Raw genomic sequence first — 19,686 nt, 5'->3', positions numbered from 1 at the left:
TCATTTTATTCTCAATGTGCTCACCGAGTTAAGCAACACATTTGAAAAACATGAACATGCTCATTTGTCTTGAGTAAAAGTCACCAGCAATGACAAATACACCCCATGCTTTCCGATTGACCAAGAATGTGAAAATGATTTACAAATCGTAGTGAACACAGTTGCAAAATAAACCCACACACAAAAAAAAGCAGTGTAGCAAACTTTGGCAGCGCACACAAAACACTTGCAATGTAAAAGAGAAGATTTAGCAATACAGATATATGAAGAACAGAAAGGCAGATCTAATGTCACTGGTATTTGCATATGAGTGGATGCGTGCAGTAGCTGTAAAACTTACCTCTTTCCATTGAGTAGAGCCATGACAAGAAATCCTTAAAGATGGATCTTGGAGACTTCTTTAGCCGGGGACGTTGCAAACCGACTAATCCATTGTTGAAAAAAAAATAACCGTTCACCAGTCGTTAACACTAATTAATATACAGTGTAACCTGAATGAGCCGGTCACTAAGCTGAATGTTTGTGGCTTGCGTATTCACTATCTAGGTTAAAGATCTTAGTTTGTATGGTGCACCTTCAGGTAGACTGTACCACCTCCTGGGTCATTTCACCTGGAGAGTCAAGTACACTCCACCCCTTCCAGTTTTCTTGTTGCTGCAAATTATTTCATTCAATGTCACAAAGAACAGGAAAATCCTATTCTTGTTAACACTCAACGTCTCTAATGATGAATTCTAGTGTAGAATTCCAGGCTCAGTGTACTAGTTTGAAGTCCCAAAGCATACACTTGTGTTCCTGACAAAGCTCAATCCTTGGCCACTGCACGCTAAGATACATGCATGGAACCTGATTGCTTCAAGATTCACACAGTTTAGTGTTAACATTAAAGTTTTTAGACATAAATATTTGGTTTCACAATTAGATTGAGTTATTTGAACACTCCATGGAAAATGGGGGTGTACAAAAAATGGGATTATTTGTATTCACTTACTATACTTTTTTGGAAGTCATTGGATTTTAATTTACCTGCCACATCAATTCCTAATAATTTAAGAAATGGTGTACACTGTCAAAACGCTGTTGGACAAATCCCTCTGTCTAAGATATAAAAAGGATAATAAGTGCATCAGTTTGTAAATAGATTAGGAGAGTTTTGAAACAGACAGTGCAGATTGGGGAGCAAGACAGAGCAGGGAAGAGTCATCGCAGGCTACAGAACGGGCTGGACTGCGGGGCCACGGAAACGGCTCTCTTCATTGTGAGAGTACTCCATGTTTTCAAAAGGAGAAAAAAACAAAACTAGAAAGAAACACAGTAGGGGTGTGCCAGTACTCATATTCTCTGAGTAATTACCTTTAAGAAATGTGAAGTTGTTGGGTATTAATTGAAACATGCTAATTACGTAAACACAAAACAATGCAGTCTCTCGGCTTCCCTTATTTGCACAATTATTATGCATCAGTAAATAACAATATGACAGTCTTATTTAATACACAGCCTGTTGTGATCAAACTAACTAAAAAATCGATATTTTTATACGATTATTTGTTTTACCTTTCTGTTATCCTTTTGTTATGAAACCATTTTTATTTCACTTACTTAGAAATGCATCATCTCTGCAGTGAATTATGGGATTGTAGTCCTAGGCAAGATCAAATCTCTGATTAAACTCTACAAAGAAATACATATCCCAGTGTCCACAGCAGTAGCTGTTTATATAGTTAGGTTTAAGGAAAGGTCACATTTCCGTGACGAATCAGTTGCATTTGCTTGTTTTGCAACATATTTTCATTGTGAATTCCTGGCTTCAATATGGCAGTTAAAATGTCAGCGCCCAGGAAGAGAGTGAAATTAGCTTCCAATTGGTTTTTAAAACACTCAAAGTGGAAGCTAATTGTAAAGGCAATGGAAGGTCAGCTTTTCTTCTTTTGAAACCAACACATGAATGGATTTATTTAATAGCTGCAGACAAATACTTCTTAAAAGGCAATTACTCGGAAAACACAAATATTGGCACAGCAGGTATTTCATTTAAAGCAGTTTAATTAAGTTACATATTTCTCATTTTGCCAATTGACAGGTTGTTTTCCACTTTTGAAAAAATGTAGTAAATTTACATTTTGGATTAAAAAAACGCTTTACAAATCAGCCCCTGTGTGTCTGTGTGTCAGAGTGTTAACAGACAGGAGACAGCAGCGTGGTGCAGTGTGTGACGGGAGTCCTGCTGAACCGACCTGCTCCCCTGCAGCTCCTGCAGCTCCCGGGCCAGGCTGGCGCTGTGGTCCTGCTCCTCCTGCAGCCTCCTGCGCAGTGCCCTCACCTCCTGCGCAGCCTCGATCTTGATATCATTCGCCACCACCACCGCTGTCTGCAGGTCAGCCTGGAATCGCCTCCACTCCTCTGCGTCTTCCTGGAGCCCAAGACAAAGTGACACTGCTCAGCAATCTCTACCTGAACTCTTTACAGATAACCTGGCAGATCCCCTCAGCCCTGTTAACTGGCTATTTTAAACCGCCGATGAGGATCCTTTTAAAAGTTATTTTATATATTTGCAGATTCTGTCACATTTTTTTAAAAACTGTTTGTATGTGAACTCTATTTATGAGAAGTTGCCCACCCAAGACTTTGAAAAAACAGATATGAAACTTAACATGGTACAGTTATACACACAGGGATCGTTAAGCTTCTGGTGCAGTTTGTTCAAATTTTGATTGACCGACTTCACCAATTTTCTCCTGTTCTGTCAGTATATTGATTGAAAAAAATGACATTACAAAATATCACCACCAGGTGGCTCTCAAAACCTGCACTGTGAAACTATGACAACAGTCAATTATTTAAAAAAAAAAAAAAAAAAAAACACAGCAAACTTAAAACAGCCTTGAAATTCTTGAAAAAAAGACAGCTGCAATATTTACATCCTGGAATCTTTTAAAAAACATAATATTATTAATAATAATAATAATAATAATAATAATAATAATAATAATAATAATAATAATAATAATAATGGTCCCAGTACCTTCATCTGTTTGTTTAGTGCCTTCAGTCGTTTCTCCAGATCCGCTTTTTGCTCTTCCAATTTCATAACTTGATCTAAAACAGAGAGCAAAGGCATTCATCACTTATACTGCGGGAAGCAACTGCTGTACCCTGCTTCGGACTGGTGGAATAATATTGACTGAGTGATTGCAATGAGGATTGATAATATTTCACCCAAATAGAATGCTCACTAGCACAGGTGCTGTAATGTGTTACTGTAGGTGGCCTACATTGAACATTAGCCTGCATCCCTAAAAGGTAACAGCACATCATTCTGCATGTCACAGCTTGAGAATGACTAGAACGACTTACATAATATGTCACAATTATAGCTGGGAGACTCCTATACAAAACAGAACAGACAGTGTACATACCATTTACAATGACATGTAAAACTAGTCTAGATAAAGGTATATCTAGCTCATGCACTTATGGAACTTGAATGATGTCATACACATGTTTGAAACCAATGTTACTCATATACAACAAATCGCAAGGGGCTTTATCAGCAAGTTATTAATATGTATGGCAGATCAATCAAATGTGTTGCCAGCTTTCACATCTGTTAGGCATTCCCCAGTCCTGCACACACGGCTCTCCTGCAGCCTTTCCTGGAGAATCTATTAATCCACAGTGATACAACCTCGATTTATCTTGAACTTTTTTTTTTTGCATTGACCTATCAGAGTACAGTTGTAAAATAAGGTCGGAGCAATTGTTATGCTGCAGTTGTATGGGGTGAAGACGGGGTCATCATGACTGTTGTGGTTTAGTCATATTGACTACTATTGAAACTCAATTTATTTAAAAAGGGATATTTTATAATATCTACATTTTCCTGATATGTATTTATTAATTTTATGAGAACAGGAGCACAGCTGACTTTTGTCAGGTCTACCATATGACAGTTATCTAACCAATGTATTCGTGTTTGAATCACTGTGTATATAGCCATGTGTATTCATGTTGTTTGAATTACTGTGCATATAGCCATGTGTATTCTTGTTTTTGAATTACTGTGTATATAGCCTCCTGTGTGAAGGGCTCGTACTCTCCAAGTCCATGATGGTCTGGTTGTTATGCAGTTTGACAGCTCGGTGCTGCTCCACCTGGTCCTCCAGCTCGAAGATGGTCTCCTTCAAGTCCTTGATCTCCGAATCCTTCTCGCAGGTCCTCTCCTGCAGCTTGTGGGCACTGCTGCTCAGCTGCTCCCTCTGCTGGTCACAGAGCTGCTGCAGCTGCTGGCGCTCCACCTCCACCTGGAACAGCCGGGGTAGAACGCGATGCAAAAAGCATTAGAAATGACACGCTGGTGGGCAGACGTATGCACTTGCATTATGAGATATAATCTAAACTCTAGAGAACATTTAGAGAATCCAGTTTGTAAATGTCATGGAATTTTCTTAACAAGAACGCTGAGTTATTAATAGAGGTGTTAGATTCTGTATAATTTCCTAAATGTTTTGGTAGATTAAATATGTGTTTAAACTTTAACCTATTTGGAATGTTGGGGACTACTCAGATAACTTTTGAGGTAACCACTATTATCATGGATACAATTCATCTGTGTGGGAATTCAGTTTCTACATCTGCTATCGACATGCATTTCATTAGGATAGTGTGGTTCAGATTATAGTTGGTCTACTGTACTTAAATACATTTCCATAAAATTGCTGCTCATTTTACCTATAGCAGGAGGTCAAAACAGAGAAAGCCTGTTTATATATGTATGTGTCATACTGCAGAAATGGCTACTCCCACAGGCATTATATAAAGACACATGCTTTCCCATTAATCACAAGTAATGATCTGCACCCAGGGGTTAATGAACTAGCCCTCCGTGCCTCTGAGCCTGGATCGAATTTCAAAAATGAGAAACCCTTGAAGAATTGCAGGGCTCTGCTAAACAGTCACACACACCAGCAACCAGCGAGCAACACTGTTCTAACTGACACAAAACAATCAGATCAAAAGTTCCCAGTGTGTTCCCAGTCATAATGGGTGCAGGCTGAATTCAGTGTTGCGTCTTAATACCGTCACCACCTGAGTCACTCAAAAAGGACTCCTCAATGCTGGAGCAACTGTGCTAGTTAACCTATTTAATGTACTTCTTTCTGTTACAACAGATGCATTTCAGGGAGCTGTTTTTTCAATAGCGGTAGTATTCATTTTCTCTACTTACTTACTGGCTTCATACATAAGCAGACAATTAAAAGGCTTTCACATGCAATAACCCTCTTTGCTTATGACATTGGTATTAAAACTGCTTCATAGTTTGTTTGTTTTTTCCAGGAATGCTTAGTCAGTAGAGGCATTGCTTTTGCTGACCACATTAGTGCACCACACTGTTGACAATGTGCTATAGAATGCAGCTGAGTTCACATTCAGGAGACCCAGAGACAGGGCTGGAGTCTCAGGACTAGAAAGAGGCTACACTAGAGCTATTCTGACCCAACTGTTTCCTGATCTTCATTTTAGATGTTTACAATATTCTGCTACTTCCCTCTAAAACATGTGAATAACTATTTATTCCATTTCCATTTTTTAAAACAGTAAGCTGCTGAATTTAATGAAATGTTACCATGACACAGCCACCAGCCTTGTGCTCACTGTGTTTGAGACACGATTTGATTACACATGTCAACTGCACTCGTGCTATGTGAATACAATCTCTGCTTAATTCTGCATTGTTGTTGTGTCACTGTTCCAAACAGAACAACCCTGCAGGCAGGCATCCGGACAGTCTACAGGGGTCTTTAAAATAATATCCGTGATTAGGGCGCAGTTTCTCTCTTCTCCTGCCCCTGGCTACACTGCCTCTAAGCTGCTTACTGCCCGTGCAGCCTCCGCTCCTCCAACTTGCACGCCCTGCTCAGTCACTTCCAACAAGCTAGCCGAGTGATGAGAACCATGTGCTGACCCTTCAGTAAGCAGGTTTACATGGGCACAGCTAGTGCATTCTAGCAAGTATGACATTATCCCTTTCTCAACGCTGCCACACCCTTTTAAATACTAACAAGCTGCGTGGAAAAATGAACCTCTCTGAATGGAATAAGACCTATGAAGGTCCACAGGGATGCTGAGCTCACTTCCACTGGCAATCACTACATCCTTTCAACCCGCCAGGACCCCAATTAAAAGGGATTTTAAGTCCAATTGTTATTTAATTTATTTATTTTTATAAATCTTAACGTCAAAAGTGCTGTGAGGTTCGCCAAAGTGATTTTTGAACCACTGTCGATTTTCTTTTGTTTTGCACTTCTGAAAAAAAATATATGGAAAGATTAATTTCAATATTACACAGGACAGCCATTATAAATAGGGAGAATAACCGTGTTAAACAGGTATTCAAAACAACTGATTTGAAAGCACCGATTTTAAAACAGACTTTTTGGCTTCAGGCAACTATCAGCAATTTGCCAAGTGTGAGATGAATATTGCCTGAGCAGTGGCTACAGGTTCTGTGTCATCCCTGAAACTTATTTCAGAATCAGCTGCTATAAAATAGCATTGCAGAGGCATGGCTGGAACATGGCAATTGTAGACAAGGATTCACATGGCAAGCTTTTCCCTAGCCTGGCTGCATGGGTAAACTTGGGACCCAAGTTCCACACGACACAAAGCAACTGATACAAATTCCCACCGAGTCGTAACTTGCTGCCACTTGTCCTGGCACCTCTGAAAATGAGGCTTTCGTTTAGTTACTGGAAGGGCAGATAAACAGAAATGCAGCATCTAATTTATAGGGATGCCCAGTCTCTTTTTACAGGGATTAGTTAACTTTGGTGCAAGTCTCTCAACACTTTACCCTTGGATTTTCAGTCACAGTGACAAATACATAAAAATGCCCCCTCCTACAGCATGATGCCACATAATACTATTACACTGATCTTTGGAAGAGTGCCCCTGAACCCAGCACCACCTCATGCACTGCAATACCTGACCCCCGTCCAAGCACTGAACAAATCTCAACCTTGCTTAGCTTCTGAGAGCTGACAAGATCAAACTTCAAGGTGGCTCGTTTCAAAGGTTAGCCTTACGATTGATTTGTGTTGTTGATTATTTTAAATAATGATATTACAATGCTTGACAAGTATCAATTAATCATAAGATTCCACAAACATATTTGTGGTCTGTGTACTTAAAAGTTTTTATATATTTATATCCTTATAGAAACCTTAAAAATGTAATTGTTTTTAGCAGCGTGCAATTGTAAAGTTCAACATCAGAGTTCACATCGAAACGAGTTTCTATCTGAACAATGGTGATTGATGAATGGTGAATGCTGAAATGGTGCATGGTGAGGAGAGATCATTCTAGACCCCCATCAGAGAGCCCCTGCTTTGTGCAGAGCTATTAGCTGCTGAAGCACATGGCCCTGTTTGTAAAAGTCAGTGTTCTGGCGATCTCTGTATTATTAGCTGCGTTCCACGGACAATCTCAAAGATGAATGAACGAATGACAGAAATTAAACAAGACACTTCCTCTCCTGTTCAAATGTGGTTTGGGGTGTTTACCAGATGTGGAAATCAGAGGACCAAGACATCTGTTTTTTAACCACAACTACCAGGGGAATCTGAAACTCTGACCCAAGAACCTATTGAATAGGAAGAAAGCCCCTCCCTGGTAGTCTAAGAATCCCGTTGCACTGCTCCTCAAGCATGTTCCCACAATGAGTCCACATGTCTCTGTATGACCTTTTTGTGCAACACCCTTGCTTGAGACCTGGAGAACACTACAGGTTCTCCAGCAGTATAGAGACAGTCTGCATGTAGTTAAATAATGATGCCACTTGTGCAAACTCTTTTAGAAGTGCATAGAAAGATTATAGAAAGCAAAATTGTTTCAACAGCTTGCTTATAGTGGAGTTACCTTACCTACACTAAGATACTGGTCTGCAGTGTGAAAAGGTAAATTCAAATGCATTGGCAAAGTATAAAACAACTACAGTATAAAACTAGTGGGAAACCCCTCAACACAATAAGGTAATTGCTCCTGCCTGTAATTAAGTTCCTGGAGTTTTATTATAGTATTAACAGTGATATAATAGTATTGTGTGTTTAGATTTATACATGTATAAACATCTATTCCCTTGATGATTCTTAAATGTAGCCCAGAGCATTTTAAATTTAGATTTACAATAGGTGCATTAAAAAGCAATTGAAATTATAAAAAACAAATCTGGATTGCCAACCTTGTTCAACATTCCCTGCACCCGATCTGCTTCCCCGCTGGCCTGCAGCAGCTCCTGTTTCAGTTCTGTGCAAGCTAGGTCTAACCTCTCCTTCTCTGAGTGCGCAGCCTTCAGCAGGTTCTGTAACTCAGAATTATCACTCGCACTCCGCATCGCTTTCAGCTCCACCACTTTCTGCTTCTCAACATCCAGTTGCACCTTCAGCTTCCCATTTTCCACCTTCAGCGCCTCTGTGATGGCCGTGCAATCCTCAAACCTCCTGGTAACCTTATTGTTGGCCTCTTCCTCTGCCTCTAGCTTTCTTTGAATGTGCTCCTTCTCCTCCTTCAAGCTTTTGATGAGCCCTTGACTTTCCTGGTGCTCCTTCTCCAAAGATCTCAGGCTGCCTGTCAGCTGCTGCTGGATGTCAACCAGCTTCTCTCTTTCGAACCTGGAGCTCTCCACCAGCTCGGAATACCTCTGCTCCAGCTCGCTAATCCTTGCAGCTCTGGCTTCGGCCTCCTCGCTCTGGGATTGCTCCTGCAGACGGCTCATCAGGCCCTCGTTCTTCTGGGCCAGGTGCTCCACCCGCTCCCTCTGCTGGCTCAGAGAGCTCTGTAGAAGGGACTTCTCCGTGGCCAGGCGCTCATTCTCGGCAGTCAGTTCCTGCACCACCTGCTGCTGGTCTGAGAGCTCCTGTAAGGTGGCCTGCAGCTCCTCGGCCGTGCTGTGGTGGCTCTCTTCCATCTTCTGGATCTGCTCGGTGAGGCACTCCATAGACAACTCTCTTGAGTAGTGCGGTGTATTCTGACCGCCAGAGCCTTTGCCCTTACCGATACCGGTGCTAACTGAGTAAGTCCTGGATGGGACTATGTTCTCGAACTCCGATGAATCGGGAGAAGGAGTTCCCTTGGTTATATCGCTGCTTGAAGAGGTGGAGTTCTTTAAAGGATTGCAATTGACGGGAGGCCTTGCATTGTCCAGAATGACCCCATTTACTGGATGCTTGGTGGGGCTACCTAAAGAGGCTGGGAGGCTGTTGGTACCGTCGCTGCTTGAGAGAGGTGACAATTCCAGCGTTAAGAGTTTTTCTTTTACACGCTGGTTTTCCTCCCTGAGCACTGCAAGCTCATGCTGGAAAGATCTGTTTTTCTCGCGCAGCATTTTTATCAGGGACTGCAACTCGGCAGGCTGGGTCACCAGATCCTGATCCATCTCCTGATCCAGGCTCTCAGGGGACTCTGCATCTGGTGTCCCTTTGTCTTTGAAGCACTTCAGCTCAGTGCGCAGCTTGTTGATTTCAAATTCCTTGGCTTTGGCTTCGGCGAGGAGTTCTTTGACCTGACACTCCAGGACCGACTTGTCATTCGCTTCGTTGTCCGCTTTCGTTTTCACGGGGGTGCGGGTGTGCTTGCTCAGTGATGAAATGCTTGAAGTGCTAGTGCTGGGCAGCATTTTCCTAGTGCCAGATGCCCGTAACTGATCTCGTAGTGAAACTCTGTCCCTTGATATAGTGGACGGTATTTCTCTAGGGGCTGGAATCCCAGACCTCTTTGCAGACGGAACTCCTGAAAAAGAAAGTTTATAATCCATGTCAACATTTTTCAAGGTTTTATTTATTGATCAAACTCTGTATAATGACGGCAACAACAGTACAATATTTCACATGATTTGTGGACTTGTTAACCAGACTAGTTTTCATACACCCCTTCAGATTATGATACGATCGGTATTCTAAAGCAAGTTTCATTACAATTGGTGCTACCGTTAAGCCGTTAAGTCAACAGCATCTTAAAGGTGTGTCATCCCATCTGGTTTTTAAAATCTGTGGTCATTCTCAAAAAAATATCAACTCAAAAAGAAAATGACAAGAAAAATAAATAATAATAATAATAATAATAATAATAATAATAATAATAATAATAATAATAATAATTCTGACTTTGACAAGAGTGTCACCTTTTGTATCCGATTACAAGTCAAATTTTGAAAGGCTTTCTAAATTAAACTTGTCAAGAAACTATATTCCTATTTCTGTGTTCGCTGCACCGTTTCAAGTATTATACAGACATTTGAATGCCAGTAGAACAAAGATGCGTTTTATAAACCAAAATGATTAAGCTATCATTAGAACAAATAAGATTAACCTTTCATATCACTGAATGACAACAGTTGTTCCCTTACCAGAAAGTGCTATTAAATTGATGCACAGTTTCTTTATGCACCATCTCAGAAGTACAAGTAGTAAAATAAACTGAATCTTGTTGTATTGATGGCTCAAGGACTTCTACATTGGTATTTCTGACTTGCAACTGGTGTACTGCTAAACCACTGCTAATACCTCATTCAAAAATGAGCCTGACTACAGTAAGGGGTCACCTGCTCTCGACAGGCTGTATTTCCCAGATCAGATTTCTTTTTTTTCAGTAAAAAGGTGAATGAACAAGTAACCTTGAATAAGTATCCACCAATGACTTTCAGTCCCCCTGCATGACCGGATAACTCAGGTTTCTCTGTAAAGCCTTGAGTAGTAAAGGTAGCAGAATTAGACAATTTCTTTACTGGGCTGCAAAAAATGAACATGCATATTCGTCTCATTTAAGAAGGATGTTTTTTTTATTTTTTTTTTAGAGCTGGGTAAGAAACATGTCTCTTGTTCTTGAATATTTACTTATTATATTAAAATCTGGCATTGTATTTATTTAACAGCATATCCCTTTGCTGTAATCGAAACACAACAGTGAGATGGGAACTGACATTTGCCTGGCATTTGCGTGGGCACCATCATGTTTGTGTTCCAGTACTTTCGGAATTCAGTACATTTAGAAAAGTCCCACGTAAACAGTGGTCCGTCAAAGGTTTATTCTTCATTGCGACGCACAGTAATCAGCACATACCACACACACACACACACACACACAGGCTTATTACCACAATGACAATGCCTAGCCACACATAACCATCCAGCACAAAGAGCCATTAGCCACACACAAAGGCAGCACAGTACAGTGCAGTACAAAGATCAGCAACACTGTCTGTGAGGGGAGATAGCGGGCATCCAGTCGCGCAGTTCCTGACCCCTACTGCCAGGCCTCTGCTGCTTGTCACACACAGCTGTCAAGTTCAAAATGGAAATCGCTCATGAATCGCTACTCCCAGGGCAGCACTCAAAACATCTCCCTGTTGAAACCACACTTTGCGGTGACTGTCGCTTTATTGTACAGGACGAAGAACAGGTATTTTTGTATCCATACCAGTGTACGGTGCTGGGAACATATATTTTAGCGTTGTCAGAATGAACACATTGAACACACTTCGTGTCAATACAGAGTACTAGCATAAGTATGCCAATTTTGCTAGTGGACTATAAACAAACGGGAGGGTCAAGAATGCCCGGTTCCTGATTCTATTTTTAGCTAAAATATATTATATATTATTTAAATATATAATATATATTTTTTAGCTCATATTTGAATTGGCAGGATCTGATTTGCTAATTTTAGAATGGAAAAAGTACTATAACAATGTGCTATTGTCCATACACCCCAGTGTAAGTGCTGGGGTGAGTGGAAAATAGCTGAAATTGTTGTTGGTGCAGAACTCTTTCATGATGAGTATAACTTTTGCGCATTTATTAACTTATAATGTATCTGTTTCAACAGGATTCATCACATGCCTGTGTCCCTTCACTGTAAACAGATAAACAGCTACCACAGTTTGACAGCAGTGCAACATGTTCTGAAGAGACGTAAAAAAAAAATCTGAAAAAGGCTGGTGTTTACTGAAGTTCTCTGACCTTTTAGCTACAGTAATTAATTCCAAAGCACCAGTCCCCAGACTGGTAATTTAAATTCTAATAAATCAGCTTTTAAATGACTTGCTTATCAGCAATTCATTTGGAGAGAATTCTCAGAAGAACACCACGTGCTGCCTTGAGTTGGCCTTACACATATTATATCCTTCCTTTTACATCATTATTTACTGGGCTTGTTATATGAAAGCTACTAACACACGTTATGAGGGGCTCCTGAGTGGCGTAGGGGTGGTGGCAGTGAGCTGAGCCTAAAAATACAATTGGACATTTCAAATTGGGGGAAAAACAGGGTAAAATCAATTGGCGATTACTAAATTTAAAAAAAACAAAAAAACACACACACACACGTACACGTTATGTAACTGTTGTAGCTCACAAGAATTTGATTAATGGTACTCTTTCTTGACTTACAAAACTATCAACAACAACATTTGAAATGATCCCACATTACAAATGATTGCTTTACAAGTCAAGTAAACCAACATTCTGGCTAATACCTTTTAACAGTGCTTTCTGTCATCATGAACGATGGCATGTCTGAAGTTATGGATGGAAACAAATTACTAACCTGAACAGTTCTCAATTATAATTATTCATATTTCAATGAATCACTATCCATGTAGCTAAAACTACTTTTTAAAAAACACTTCTGCAAGATCTGCTCCAGTTTGAGGTGTGAAACAGCTATTTATGAACTCAAGACTACAGGCAGCTCCATTGAAGTTCCGGGCACGGGATGATGTCACCAGGAGACCAGTCGGCTCTTGCAGGAATGTCACTCCCATTCAGAATTGTTGCATTCCTTCCGATCAGGGTTGATTAACTATCAGCAGTCTGTTAAAAAAACAGATCTCAGAGATCCACAGCGTGGGGAAAAACTTCTTCAAAGTTGAGCTAATAGATCTGAAGTCAAAGCCTTTATTACCTCCGTTCGATAAGGGGTTGGAACTCATATGCAAGTTAAATATTTGGTATGAAATACCCGTAGGTTTCGACATAGATAGATTACCATGAGCTGTCTTGGAATTTGTGCCATTCTATTTCTTGCAGTTCTGACTGAAATGATCTGAAGCTGATCTAGTGGCTAATGATCCCTTATCCACGAGATGAACTTTGATCACGATGCAACAGACTTCAGGAAGAACAAAAAACATCCCATGACATTGCTTGTATATAAAATAACCTTCATTAAAATTCTAGAATTAAACACCTACAAAAGGCAATGGCAGTGAACTATAGCTAATATTCAGAACGATTTACTTAGCATCATGGACTTTGCATCACTAGTGCAGCTCTTGAAGAAACATGAGCCCCCGTGTATGTTAGAATAACCATCTCAAAGGAAACAAGGGCAGTTCTTGCATTTTCAAACTAATAGACTCCCAGAGGAAACACAATATTTAATACTATTTGAACACTTGGATTGAGATTTTATTGAAATAACTGGTTGCCATTAGAGTGACTAATTCCTGGATCAAGACCCGGAGACAATCCTTTACATTGCCTTGGATGTTACTCCGATCTATTTATTAGCAGCTAATAAAATAAAGAGACATATGCTGAACACCAAAGCTTTGGAACAATGCTTTTTTTTGTGCCATTACATCACTCTTAAACATATCACATTTAAACACAAACAATGACTCACTGCGTCTGTCTCTTATAACGAGATTAGAAATTCACTGGTCTGTATTTAACCATTTAAGGTGACCGAGGCAGGGCTTTCTGTGGCTGGACAAGTACCTAACTTAGTAGTTACACACTGATAAAGGAATGAAGTCACTCACACAGACAGATAACGGGAGACTCTTGTTTTACACTGTGCAGACCAGGTTTGTAACCCAGGGGATCTGCATTCTGGTTTGATTGCTGCAGATGTGTCTACACTATGCCAACTCTTAGCTCAGAACATAGCTGCTGCTTTTGATTAGCTATACGCAAGTTACCTGCTGGTTTTTAAGGATTTTTGAAGACACTCGAATGATACTTTCTTTCTATTCCATTATAAAATCTTCCTACACAGCGAGCGCTACATTTTGAAAACAATGAAGGGTATAGAAAGTAACCTTCATGTTTCAGCAAAGACAGAGGCACGTCTATGTAGAACTCTTTGATTGGTCAGAATGTTCAGAGGACAAGGCCAATCACTAAGCAAGGCTTGACACAGCAACAGGGCTTGACTTACTAAAGGATTCCCTTTAATAAAGGATGCATTTCCATACCTTTCCTTTAATGATCTTGTGAAATGGCTTCAACGCAATTAAATCAATTAAATCAATGTACATTGTGGTGTTAGTTAAGTCACCTAACAATAACCTCTATAGTTTTACGGATCACAGACGTGAGAAGGTTCTGGTTGGTGATCAAAAGGTTTGACAGTTGCGGAGTAAGGAGCAATTCAACATCCATACAATACTGTGTATATTAAAATGTTTGTATTTTTCCATGGAAAATGGACTGTCCATTCATAAACTGGGGCTGAACTTATTAACCATTTTTTTGCAACATTAGGGTGGGGAGCATGAGAGGAATGAGTGTAAACACCATTGTGATCCATCACATTAGGTCAGATTTCATGGGGGACTGTGGCAGCACAGCAGGGTGAGGGCCCTGCCAGTGCACAGGTGTGTGTTATGTGGGGAGTACTGGGTGACAGGGAGGGAGTTACAATCCTCCCTGCAAACACAGCTGGAGCTGTCAATTGAATAAATGTTTAAATGATTAATTAAGGCTCCAGCCACAGGTGTATAAACAGGGTGATCACGGGTGTTAGTTAGAATTGTGTTGGTGATGGAATGGAATGGTGAGGTGGACGGTGTTCTCCGTTTGTTGTTTTGTATTTGTAAATGTTTGTAAATAAAGCACTTATCTACAGCGGTTTATGGTCTCCAAGTCTCCCTGGCAGCGCGCACCCTGTCACAGAGACTAATATGACATGAACAGGGACAGTTCAACAAAAGAATATGTAGTATTTGTATATAAGATTTTTAAAAAATAGCAGAGGAACTCTTAATGCTGCCTGAGTGGTGGTTTCAGGATATGGATCAAGGAGCGTGGACTAACTTTGGCATTTGCAATGCATACTTGGTAGACCGATTCTTCTTTAAATGATTTCTAATGTTATTTGCTTTAAAGATAATGACATGGTATGGCTGACGGAACTGGAATGTGGGACTAAAAGTTGGGATGGAACGAGACGGATGGAATCAGAACAAGTAGCAAGGAGGTCCTCTTAAAGAAGAGAGAGTGTGGCTGTCTCCTGTTCATCTATAATACATTGAATGCCAAAGTGCACTTTTTATGTGCCTTTAGTCAAAAATTAACATTTCATCTTAAGGCTATTCTAGGAGGAAATTGAATAAAACTTTAAAAAGATTAAAAGCTTACATAAGACGGTAAACACATTTAATTTGGCGACTGCTAAATGACAGACATTAAAAGATTATGTGAAAAACAGACAAGAAACTCAAACACATTATCAGACAGGCTAGTTCTTCCTCAACTCAATGACGGGTGAAAGATAAATGAGCTGTCAGTTTGTACGCAGGATCCATTTTAACATCCTGCTTCTTTAGTTATCTTCCTTGACTTGTCTTGATAAACAGGCACTCCTATTTTTAGCTGATATTTGTAGCTTAACCAAGCGATTGTACTGCCCTAATTTAATGGCATCCTGCATCTTTCGAGGTTTCTGTTTCAGTCCAGTCCTCCCCTTCACAACCTTTGTTTAAGAGACTGCTTTAAAAAAAGCAGTAAATTCCATGTGTGGCTTTAATGCTCTCCATCTAATCTAGACTATCCTGCCAAGACCTCTTGTACAAAACATACACTCTATGCATGCTTAATGTGTTATAAGCAATGTTACACTTTTACACTTTCAAATCTCTGTTATCCAAGAATTAGGAAGCCAGCAAAAACTGGTACACACAGGTAAAAGTCACCTACTTGTACATGGGTATGCATAAGGCAAATTACACAACCTGGTCCCATTTATTTAATCAAGGAGTCCACAGCAGTATATTGACAAAACTACGTGCTCATGAAACAGCAGATTCATTTGTTCTTTACAATAATTCTATAATTGTACTCTACAGATAATTCCCTACTCCGTTACCATGATGGCGTGCCGTGCTGGGACGCAGTGCCAAATAGAGTCATGTTTTCCAAAGCCATGCCTCCTGGAGCAGGATACTCCTGTGCGTGCTTTCCTGTGTCGGCCCCCACCGGCCGGGATAGAACACAAGAACTTATCTGTGGACAGATAGCACAAGTGGACTGGACAAGCCCTCCATTGTGATGTCACTCAACCAATAGGTCACAATGGGGATTCAATTAGGAAGCCAGCTAGATGTGCTATTGTAGAATATTAGACATGTGTCCCAGGGTACTGAGAGTATTTCAAGATGGTTAACAATGTTAAACATGATAATAAAAGTTGTCTATTTATAGGTGTACCTTTGGTAATGTCTGTAGCAGAGGGTATTAATGTCAGTATGCAGTATGGCAGGCTTGTGTTGTACTGGCTAGTCTGGTGTTTCAGTAAATGAGTCTATTTTTTTTTTTTTTTTTTTATTAGTGACCAATTACTATTTTTATTTATTTCACCCCCCAAGTTGGAATGTCTAATTATGTTTCTATTTCGTATATCTGATTTAGGGGGCTTTTAAAGCAACAGCTCATTTAGCTGGTATGCAGTCTCCAATATCATGTAAATGAAGCCTCAAGACCTCGGACAGAGCAGAGAGATAAACTGTTTGTATCGGTTCCATCATGCCTTCATACCCCAGTCTGAGCCAGACCACAAGAAAAGTTAAGTTCATCTCATTGGAATCCACAACAGAACATTAGCAGGCAAAGATCGGTCCAATTGTTGTCCCAACATGCGGTCTGGTCTCAATCAAACAGTTATTATATTAAACACCAGATTTAAAAAACCATCCGACATCTGTATCTATGTTCCACCCTCCTTTTTACCAGCACTTCATTTTCAGTAGACACATGTACTTAAACTAAAGGAGATTCTTTGTCAAAAAGTCTCTCAATGTCATGATGTTAAAACTTAGTTGAAGAATTTACTACATATTCCACCATTGAGTGTTTTATACAGTAAACTACCTATTGTACTTTCTGAACTGCGGCTTTCATTTTGCTTCCAGAAAGTGCATTAGTGCTGTGTGTACTGTACATCAGTAGGCTAGATTGATATTAAATATATACTAAACTTTGACTGATCTAGCAAGAGTTACATATGTCTTTTCGCTCAGACTATATCAAAAAAGAAAAGGCAATATTTGAGTAACTGAAACAAGTATTACTTGGTATGACTGAACACGGTGAGGGAATAAAAAAAAAAAATCTGATGATGTGGATTTGCTCGGCTGCACTTTAGAGGTCTTGCATAATATAAAAAATACAAATAAAAAGGGCTCATTCATATGCACTGTAATTAAAAATACAAGACTTCTCGTGAATGTCCTTTTGATCTTCAGCCTCAGGTGGGTAGCACTTTGAATAAATGATTTTAAATCGTCTGTCAGTCCGTTAGGAAAAATACAGCAACATCACTGCTCCCCATCCTTCAGTCAAATGATCTTTTGGTTATTCACTTGTATTTTGTACGTCAATTTCGAATATGAGGAGATTTCAAAAGACAATGCTATAGTAGTAAAGGTTGCTTCCAGCCCTGTACAGAGTTCAGTTTCACACCAATGGTCTTGCAACAATTACGAGAAGGAAAAAAAAAAGGTTTTATATAAAACTATATCTTGAAATTAGTATTAAAAACAAGAACCAAAAGATCTTCAACAGAAGAAAAGAATTGGTGGGGTGGGGGTGATACTGCTGCTAATCCTAATAAAAGACTAGCGCTCCATCAGTTTGAGTACGGGGTTCCACACAAGCAAAGCAATATTTGGACAAGGAATGAAATCTCTAGTAACCAATCAGACTTGTGTATTGCCAGGAAAATGATAGTACCAAAGCAAGTCCACTAGATCTATTGAGATGTTCCTGTTTGCTGTGAACCACTGAAATCTCACTCCTCGCCCAACCCTGGACCCCTCTACTCACATGCAAAACAAATCATAAAAGAAGAAGACTTGAATAGAGTTTCCCGTTTTTTCATATTATATATTATTTATCTCTTTTGTCATTTCGTTTCTATACTCTGTGCCTCTTTGCGGACTGTAATAAATATACCTGTAGGCACGGTGCCAAAATGTTCAGCTCCCCAAAGCACTCAAGAAGATTTGTCAGCCAACACGGAGGAAGAGAGTTGCCAACACAATTATTAAAGATAATCAGCTTGCAACATTCATGCTCGGATATGTGGCCCGTTGTGGAATACTGATGTTATGGAGTCTTAACTTCTCAATATTTTCACAATCGTTCAACTTTAGTGTCGTAGGCCTTTCACGATATATTTACTTCCAGTTTCTCCGTCATATCACAACTCATGGTCTTAACAAAAAAAGTTCCTTCTACTGTAAATAAACGTGTTCAAACATTCACTTTGAAACCACAAGCATAACTCACTTTGATAACGGGGGTAGGATTTGACTAAAAAAGGATGTGGATGGACAGTCATAAGGGATAGTGGCTCATAACAGCATGCACATCTGCTGACTAATAAGATTGTCATGCTCTGTGAGGCAGCAGATTCATAATACCACTTCATAGGGGATTGCGATGCATGTCCTTCGCAATCATCTATTCTGTTTATTAAAGAACCAATTTTGCAATTACAAACATCCCCAAGTTTACTCATAAGCCAGCAGAGTTTATGACCATTTCCTATCACATTTACTTGTATTTGCATGATTGCCTTATCTGTGTTTTACTATCACCTGTGTTAGTTTGGTCATACCCCCATGAATGCTTCTGCTAAATTCCTAGGAGTTAGTCTTTCTCCTCTCCAGAGTACCATACATAATGTATAACTATAACTAATTCTCTGAATTTTGTTAAGGACCTCAATCTTGGAAAGGATGACCTGCTCAAACAGAATTCACTGAGCCAGTGTTTTTTTTATATATGCTTTGTCATTCAGTTAGCTCTCCTTGAATTTTCAATCAGCTGCCACAAACAGTTAGCATCCTCCAGAAAATGTTGGCAGTTTTTCGGGTATTACTGACGTTAAAAGCATGCCAGGTATGCAGGAAGCCGCAGCGTTCAAATGTAACGGCTGTCCTTTTTTAGCTCTTGTTCCGCTCCAATTCTGAATCTTGCATCTCACTGGACAACTGCCGTGCTCAGCCCAAAAACAGGAATCTGAAAATCTGGGCTTTTCTAAGGTGGGGCAAATCTAGAACTACTGTACCGTGTTGAGAGCTGTTCTGAACTGGCATGTCGAAATATTTCAGGTAATCAATCAAAAGGAAGCGGGATTGTGAAACTGCTATGGGAACAGATGAATAAGAAGGGATAGCAATCGCTTTACCAGTTAGTTCATGCTCTGTAATGGTAATATAACCCAACCCAAGGAGCTTTGCAAACCCATATACCTCAAAAGTGTTCCCTACAACAGTAAAAGTTTAAGACACAATCCGCAGTGTAACCAACGCCTGTGTTTCGTTCTAATTATTTCTTAATGTGTTCTGGGATGATAAATCTGAAGCCACATATGATCAAAAGGAGGAGAGCTAATAAAGCAAAAACA

General features: G+C 39.9%; 1 protein-coding gene across 10 annotated transcripts in view; it reads right to left on the bottom strand.

Moving 5' to 3' along the window:
• LOC117429266 (cytospin-B-like) overlaps positions 1–19,686 on the bottom strand; it is an 80,495-nt gene that overhangs the window by 30,016 nt on the left and 30,793 nt on the right. For 9 of the 10 annotated variants that reach the window (XM_058998142.1, XM_058998141.1, XM_058998148.1 and 6 more), the window contains 4 exons: positions 8,237–9,783; positions 4,094–4,301; positions 3,023–3,096; positions 2,235–2,410 (listed from right to left, as the gene is read on the bottom strand). In XM_058998142.1, coding sequence (XP_058854125.1) covers positions 2,235–2,410; positions 3,023–3,096; positions 4,094–4,301; positions 8,237–9,783 — 2,005 coding nt within the window. Of the gene's footprint in view, positions 1–340; positions 425–2,234; positions 2,411–3,022; positions 3,097–4,093; positions 4,302–8,236; positions 9,784–19,686 lie in introns of all 10 variants that reach the window. The other variant, XM_058998147.1, reaches the window with a different exon arrangement.

The sequence above is a fragment of the Acipenser ruthenus genome, chromosome 24 (genome assembly GCF_902713425.1).
Source record: "Acipenser ruthenus chromosome 24, fAciRut3.2 maternal haplotype, whole genome shotgun sequence".
In the NCBI taxonomy this organism is placed as follows: domain Eukaryota; kingdom Metazoa; phylum Chordata; class Actinopteri; order Acipenseriformes; family Acipenseridae; genus Acipenser; species Acipenser ruthenus.
This window is presented reverse-complemented; position numbering and strand designations above follow the sequence as displayed.